The sequence below is a fragment of the Girardinichthys multiradiatus genome, chromosome 20 (genome assembly GCF_021462225.1).
Source record: "Girardinichthys multiradiatus isolate DD_20200921_A chromosome 20, DD_fGirMul_XY1, whole genome shotgun sequence".
Taxonomy (NCBI): domain Eukaryota; kingdom Metazoa; phylum Chordata; class Actinopteri; order Cyprinodontiformes; family Goodeidae; genus Girardinichthys; species Girardinichthys multiradiatus.
The window spans coordinates 30431780-30440527 of NC_061812.1; the positions used below are offsets into that span (position 1 = coordinate 30431780).

Here is an 8748-nt window from a genome sequence, read left to right on the forward strand (position 1 = left end):
TGGTCAGATGAGAACAAAGCTGAACCTTTTGGCCTATAAACAAAAGACTACCTGGAGGAAAACTAACACTGTTCATCAACTTGACCATATCATTCTCAGGGTGATGCATGGTGGTAGCAGCATCATGCTGTGGGGATGTTTTTCTGCAGGGACAGAGAAACTGGTCAGAGTTGATGGGAAGTTGGATGGAGCTCTGTAGAGGGAAAGAAGAAAACATGTTAGACATGACAAGTGATGTTTACAGATGATCTGCATCCAATCTGACTGAGATAAAGATGATGGACAGTAATGTCGGTCTCTAGATGTGCGAAGCTGTTGGAGACAAACCCTAAAAGACTTACAGCTGTAATTCAAGCAAAGGTTGTTGTACAAAGTACAGAGCTGATGCGCAACGTATTTTATATTTTTATTTGTAATAAATGCTAAAAACAATGTTCCATATTATGCTGTTTTGTGTTGGCCTATCTCATTGTGCAAAGGTTCAAAGGGTATGAATACAGCTGCAATTCAATGTACCTCAAGAAATGCATTTTTAGAAAAATCAAACTTTTGACTCTCCTGGGAGCAAATCCTGGTACATTTTGTACCTTTCTTTGTCAACATGAGAAATAACACTAACGTTTTGGACCAGATAAAAATGAATATTTGTTGGGCTGAAACAGGAATGTGGGAGAAAGAAGGTGAGTCTTACCCTGGGGTTTAAGCCCATCATTAAACTGAGATACACAGGACGTCCAGGAAGTAAACAAAGTGTGTGTGATCCTGATGATCATCTTGCTTGTATAGTTTTGTTCAGAAAGAGCTTCACTCACTTCTCTAAGGTTATAGAGACCTTAACTCAAGCTGTCAACAGCTGGGGGGACTCTGTAAACTGGTAAAGTGAGTAGAAGCTCCACATTCTCACTGAACAGCTGTACAGTTTAACTGCACACATGTTGGCTGAGGTCAACTGACTCCTCTTTGTAATTCTCATTCCTTGGAAGTGGATCATCGCAGCTGCAGGGCTGACTCATGCTCAGCTGAGTTAAAACTGCTGGAGCACGAAGGAACACAAAGAGTCTTCTGTGAGACTCTTCTCACACCATAAAAGCACCAGCCTGGGACAGAAACTGTAGATGAAAATCTCACAATGGACCGCTCAGGACTCCTGCTGCTGTTAGTGCTCAGCCTCAGAGCTGCATTAGGTGCTGTGGTGGAATGGACGGAGTTAAATGAAGCAAAGGTAAGATTACATCTGGCTTCATAGCACTTACTTAAACATATTTTGTATCAACTTTCATCTCAGATACAAAACCAAATGTAGAAATTATTTCATGTAAAATCAATGTACATTTTTGTTTTGTATACACACAAATACAGGCGTATTTAAAGCAGTATGGCTACTTGAATGATCCAGGTGATCCACAGGACCCTTCTTACCTGGAGGAGGTCATTGAAGCGCTTAGGTAACATGATTATTGGCTTTTTTCAAGAAAACATGGACTGACGTTTAAAAGTAGCTGTTGCAATCAGGCCATGCAGGAGAGAAATTTACAAAAATTCATATATATATATATATATATATATATATGTCTCAAATCTGGTCAGAGTCTTCCAGAGGGTGAATGATCTGCCACCTACTGGAGAGTTAGATGAAGCCACCCTTGGTGTGATGAGACAGCCCCGCTGTGGTTTGAAGGATCCATTTAACAAGAAATTCCACAAGTACAAAGTTATGGGTGAGTCAGACATTTTGGACACCGTTGTTTTATTTTAGTCTGAAAACGTCAGAAAGTTTTTGATCTATGTGAGAGGTCTTTTGAAAGATGTGGATTTACAAGCAATCTAAAATCACTGGACAGTTGGAGAAAATCCCACAGCAAAAAAAAGTTACATTTGACAGTAAAATAACAAAAATGTGTATGTTATAAAGTAAAGCTTCAATAAATATGGTACTTTTCAAAAGTATTCTAACCTTTTTACATTTTGTCACATTCCAACTTCAAGCTTCAGTGTATTTTATTGAAGAGATTAGTGAGATTGCCTGAAGTCTTGATGTAATCTCTTTAAGCCTATAATATATTTATACTGGTGACTTACAGTAAAATAATCTCATCTGTCTCAGGTCGTTGGAGGAAAAAGAGTCTCACCTACCGGATCTACAATTACACACCTGACATGTTGAGATCAGAGGTCAGGGCAGCCATCCGTTCTGCATTTACGTACTGGAGCAATGTGGCAGATCTGACGTTCAGAGAGGTTGATTATAGCAGAGCAGATATAAAGATCTCCTTTCATAAGAAAGATGGCTACTGCTCAGTTCCATTTGATGGCCGAGGTTTGTTCCCTCTCTAAATCCACTCAGCATTTCTCACACAAATTATTGAGCAGGGCTGTGTAATCCCTACTGTGTGTGTATACTTCCTGCAGGTCATGTATTGGCTCATGCTGAGTCACCAGAATCTGGCATTGTCCATTTCGATGAGGATGAGTTTTGGACAGAGGGATCATATTATGGCACTAATCTGCGTATTGTGGCTGCCCATGAAATAGGACATGCTCTTGGTCTGGGTCACTCCCAATTCAGGAGTGCTCTGATGGCACCAGTTTACGCTGGGTATCGTGTCAACTTCAGGCTGCATTCAGATGATGTTAAAGGCATTCAGACACTATACGGTAAGGGTTGATCGGAAGGATTTCTGGGATAGTTCTTGATAACTATTATGGTTCCGACAAAGTAATACAACCTTGATATTTACAAAAATATATTCTTTTACAGCTTCCTTTTTTAAATGGGAGTGATATCCCATTCTTAATCCATTGGATTAAATATGTTGTTGGCCCACAAAAATGTATATGTAAGAAAGTAAAGCTTCAGAAAAGTTAGTACTTTTCAAAAGTGTTCAAACCTTTTTACATTTTGTTACGTTCTAACTTAAGCATTAGTGTATTTTATTAAGATTTATTGTGTGCAAGACACCAAGTGGGGGGTCACAAGACAATTTTCAGAATCATTGAGATGTGAAACCTGAGTGATATGGAGGGCCAAAAAGGACAAAATTGCATAAATAAATATATCATGAAATAAATAAATGTACCATTAAATGTTCTATTAAATAATTGAATTTCACTCTCATTTTAGGTGTTCAACCATTTTGTGGCTGAGGTGCTCTTCTTCCCAATTTGTTATAATACTATTAACAGCTTAGTGGGGGAGATTTAGTAGAGAACTCGACTGGATTTGCTGAGACCAGCCCACAGTCAGAATGACTGTGGTCTACATACTTACATACAGTCTACATACTTAGTTGCTTGATATTCAATTCAATTAAATTCAGTTTTATTTATATAGCGCCAATTCACAACACATGTTGTCTCAAGGCACTTCACAACAGTCAGGTACATACATTCCTATTAATCCTAACAATTGAACAGTGCAGTCGGAGTTAGCTTTTTATTCAAATTGGATAAAATGTTTTCCTGTTTCCAGTTTTCAAGGTTAGAGTTTGAAAGAGAGCACATATAATTAGTTACAGTAAAAGCTCAGTCAATTGCCATGTCTAGGAGAGAGAAAGGGTTAAATACTAAAAGACAGGGCTATGTGGGTCATCGGTAGAGGGTGAGCATTAAGTTATATATAGTATTAATTCTTGTCTTTAAGACCCAGCTCCAAAACGGCCTCCTGATTTTGGTCTGTTGTTTTGGGTTTTCTGCTGATAAGGTCAAATGTGATACAGAGACAGTGTCTTAATTTTTGGGTGTGCCAAACTTGGCATGGTTAAATGGAGCACCCCAGACCGCACTCCAGCAGTTGATTTCCAAAATAATGTTGAAATACCAACAAACCATTGTAAAACTACATAATTAACAGCATAAAAACCTATTTCATCTGGGGCTATCATGTCCTGGAAGGATCTCTCTTTTTAAAGACTGGCCAACGTGATGTGTGATATTACAGCAAACAGAAGTGCAACGGCGCAATCAGAACAAACTCTCCTTCAGTACAACTACAGAAGTGATATACAGTTCAATAGATTGTCAAAGTGTGATTCTTGCTTTCAATGTAAGATATTCTAGGTTCATATCCCGGACACGCCCCCAAAGATATCATATCCCTCAGTTAAAAAAGGTTCATAACAGAAATATATTACACAAAAAATAATATATACCCTTGCTTTTGTATAATATTATACAAAAAGCAAGGGTTTAACAGAATACACAATAAAATAAAATTACCTTGCCACTCAGGGCGAGACTGGTTTGGATAGCTTTTATACCCTTATGAGATAACATCATAATTTGAAAACTGCATTTTGAATTTACTTAGGACATCTTTGTTGGTTATTGAGGTTATTTATTCTAACAACCATGCATTAAAGTGAGCAGCTGGGTGAACTTACAATGTAATAGTGCTTTCAGTGGTTGAATGACTAGAAAAGCACTATGACTTAATCTCAGTACATTTAACAATGATAACATCAATGGTTTAGTTGGTGACACAATCAAAACGGGCAGTAAGCATTTTTGGGATCAACAAGAGTTTTGCCATCTAAAAACAACAATTAATCTACTTTTATTTCCTGAGGGTCAGATATAAAAAAGGGAAAACATCCGTCATTCTTCAAAACTTTGATTTCAAATTCTGTTGCAGGCAAACCACTCAGCACCACTTCAGCCAGTACAACAACTGTGGACAACGTGTTTCCCACAGAGAGCAGTTCTGGACCTGCAAGAATCCCTGATCCCTGCACTGCAGATCTGGATGCCATTATGTTAGGTATGTCACAGATTAACTGTTATCTGACACCTTTCCTGAAGTCATCATTGCAAGTTAAATGACAAAATAAGCATGAATCTGCTTAATTTACAATGGATGTACAAAGTACATGCATGAATAAAATTTAGAAAACTTTTTTTTTTTCTTGCTTTCAGTGGAAAACACGCGCGTTTTTTCTCCCTCCCTGCTGCTTTTGTCTGTATTTTTCTCAGAGCCTCGCTTTGCATATCCTCCAAACTTTTAAATTATGGATTTGGTCAGCTGGTCTCTCAACGTAATTGATCACATTTTTTTGATGGGAAGACAGGTTAAAGGAGACCCTCTTGTCCAGACGGGACGTTCTTCTCTGGATACACAATGGATTCTTGGCAGCAGTGGAAGATTGAGTGCCTGACTACAATGTTGGTCGCGGACGTAGAAAATGTGTACATATTTGGACTTTTGATAACAGGATTTCTACTTTTTGGAGTTGGTGGTTACCTGGTTTATCGAGTGATTCGCAAAACGTGGGCGGCTGTTTTAAAGCGTTTCAAAGCTTCCTGCGATGTTAGATGGAGTCTGTAGAGCGATCAACACTCAGACTGAAATGTTAAGAGAGCAGAATCACAAGCTGGACACGATTCTTGAACAAAATCGCAGCCTGGCAGCGGTTGGACTCAGAGGTTAAAGGATATAATCTTGGAGACGTTGTACGCTCCAGATCTGTACCAGAAAGTTGGCTATTTGGATTCACAATTGAGACACACCAGTAAAACTCTTAAGGTGGTTGGAAATTCACAACTGCTTGAACCACAACATTTATAGTTTTTCTAAATCTGGCTCCCCAATGTGGCCTTGGCAACTTCTGCTAACTGGCTATTGACAAAATATCTCCTGGATGTTATATAAACACGACGCTCTTCCCCAGCACTCCCCTACCAGCTGTGTGCTGATAGGACTGTGCGGCCGATTGATAAAACCTCCACCTCTCTTCTCAAGGACAATGACGCTTCTGTCAGTGTTGACAGTCTAATTCTTGCAAACACACCCAGACTTATTCATTCGCACCCTCAAGATACCCTTGCTAAATCTTTACTTATGTGTGTGTTGCTTACCCCTGCTCAGGTTTTTTGTACAATTTCAGACTCTATTCTGTTAAGAATAGAGTCTGAAATATGATTTTTTTCCCTCCTATCTTACTTTACCTAAATGTGTGATTTCATTACTTTTCAAAGATTTTCAGATTTCTCAGAAGTATTACCAGCAAAAGCAAATATTATTGGTATTTGAAAATTTGACTACAGCTGTTTTTACACCAATGACCAGAGATTTTTAGATTTCTTAGAAGGATTGTATTACAACAATTTCATACCGGTAAAAGCCAAACATTATTAGTATTTCAAAAGTTTGTACTAAAACTGTTTTATACCAGTGACCCAGCTTCTCTACTTAGACTTCAGTCAGCGCCCATGACTGCTACTATTTTGAATGATGGGACCACAACTGCCTCATACCAGCGACCTCAAGGATTAATATTATCATTTTTCTTCTAGCACAGGATGAATTCCTTACCACAGAGGACTTAATGAACTAATTACCTCTATTAGAAAGATTGGATTAGAACAAGCTCTTACCAGTAAACTCCCAAGGATTATTAATGTCATTTGATTTGTTTTTCTGTGTTTGATTTTCTGTATCATTGTGGTGTTTTTCCTCGTGTGCAGCGCTTTGAGAGCCTTGTTGCTGAAAAGGGCTATATAAATAAACTTGACTTGACTTGACAATGTTTTAGCTGAACAGGATAGAGCAAAGTTGACCATACTGGAGGAAATTATTTACAGTTTTCTACAAAAATGTTTTATAGTTTCTATAATAATGTCAAAGTCTGTTTATTCAGGTCCATGGGACAAAACCTTTGCCTTTAGGGGGGATTATGTGTGGACTATCTCTGATATGGGCCATAACACTCCGATAAAGATCAGCAGACTGTGGAGGGAACTCCCTGGAAACCTGAATGCTGCTGTCCACTCACAGAGAACCAATAAGACATACTTTTTTAAAGGTACAACCATTTTTTGTTTCGTAGCACTGAGCTTCAGCAGGATTTCTTCTGTTTTGCACCTGCTGCTTCTAAACATTAAATGTTTGGACTCTTTCTGGTCACAGGCAGTAAAGTATGGAGGTACACAATGTTCATGCTTGACTACGGCTACCCCAAACAGGTCAAACGGATCCCTCCAAACATCGATGCAGCCTTATACCTGCAGATTAACAAGAAGCTTGTGTTCATAAAGGTACATATAAAGCCTAGCAGTGCCGGTGCATTCAATAAATTACTGTATCATGTGAAAGTTTATTTATTTTAAGTAATTCTTTAGAAAAACATGAACGTCACAGAGTGATGTTTTTCAAGTGTCCTGTTAATTTGGTAAATTATTCCTTACAGCTAATAAAAATCTAAAATTAAGTTTCTCTTAAACATTAGATTACACAACAAGCCTTAAAGTAAAATAATTTTTAATTTAAAAAATGCAACCTACTGAAAAGTATGCCCAAGTACTGTACAGTATTTGCCTGCTCCTTTAGTTGTCACAGTGCCTACCTTAGCCCAGGTAAAACTGTTCTGTCATAGTGTCTAGTTCAGGAGCTTAACACATGGAGAAAGTGGGTCTCGAAACACTGACTCCAGTCAGAGTCCACATCTTGTGAATCTCCCCCAAACATTTGGACAGGCTTTGCTTATAGTCCTTTCAAGGTTATCTCTGTTGCTTGTGCAACATTTTCTACCACACTGTTTCCTTCCACTAAACTTTACATCAATAAACTTGGATACAGCACTCTGTGAACAGCCAGCTTCTCCAGCAATGACCCTTTGTGGATAACCCTCCTTGTTGAGGGTAACAGTGACTGACTGCTGGATCCCATGATTGTGTAGATCAGGTCTATTCACGGAGCTCTAATTTATTTACATGAATAAATGTTCACATTTCTTGAGAAGCTGAATTTTAGGATTTTATTAGCTGCAAGCCATAATCATCAAAGTTAATATAAATGTTGATATAAATGCTCAAAATATCTCACTCCATGTGTTATAAATGTGTAAAAGAGTAAAGAATTTTTAACATATTCTAATTTACTGAGATGCACCTGTATTCATGTTTCACAATCATATTTTATAGTTGTGCTTTTAATCCTAACTCTTTGCGCTCTGTCCATTCAGGGATCAGACCACTGGCAGTTTGATGAGCTGAAATACAGTTTAGCTTTCTACCCAAAACCTCTGAGCATGCTCATCAGCGGGGTGCCATCTTCTCCTGACGCAGCCTTCACCTGGACCAACGGCAAGATCTTTTTCTTCAAGGGAGACAAGTACTGGAGAGTGAACGAGCTGCTGAAAGTAGACAGAGGGTACCCACTGAGCAAGAAGGAGCGATGGATGAGGTGCTAGCGAATTACCACCAGGGGGCAGCAAGAACCAGAGGAGGGGATTCTGGCTCCACTCAGGGCATTGAATAATAAACAACAGCAACATCAGTGATTAATTGTGAATTGGAGAAAAATAGTGAGAGAACTGATTTAACTTCACTGGATTTTATTACTGTTGAGCTCCTTCAAACTGATTTTTGGAAGGCATAAAATCTCTGCTGACTGATGAATTATGTAAACCTCAGTATAATCTTGGAGAGAAATCAAGGCCATCTGTTTGTCTTTTGTCCTCCCACATATGTGTTGAATTATGTGTTGCAACGCTTTCAGTAAGATGTAATATTATGGCAGGAGTGTAAAATTTCTGTTTGCTTTCTCTTGCAAATTATACATGCTCACTGCATGAGTCACAGTAGTTTTTTTAAAGAAACAATTTAAGATTTTATAAAATAAAAAGACAATGTCAACAATACAAACTGTTTTGTTTTGTCAGTAGAAGAAGCTGCTCACAATTACACACAAAACAGACAACTATGTGATGTTCACGGTCATGAAAGAACGGTCTGTCCTGCATTGTGCTGTCTGCA

The 8748-nt window shown here is 38.4% G+C and overlaps 1 protein-coding gene across 1 annotated transcript; it reads left to right on the forward strand.

Annotated features, from left to right (window-relative positions):
* The first annotated feature begins 999 nt into the window (after positions 1–999).
* mmp19 (matrix metallopeptidase 19) lies at positions 1000–8633 on the forward strand. The gene is made up of 9 exons (XM_047347315.1): positions 1000–1222; positions 1360–1445; positions 1588–1718; positions 2105–2317; positions 2410–2655; positions 4631–4756; positions 6633–6797; positions 6902–7029; positions 7956–8633. The coding sequence occupies exons 1-9, from the start codon at positions 1130–1132 to the stop codon at positions 8181–8183; spliced, it is 1416 nt and encodes a 471-aa protein (XP_047203271.1). The 5' UTR covers positions 1000–1129; the 3' UTR covers positions 8184–8633.
* Positions 8634–8748: the final 115 nt, after the last annotated feature.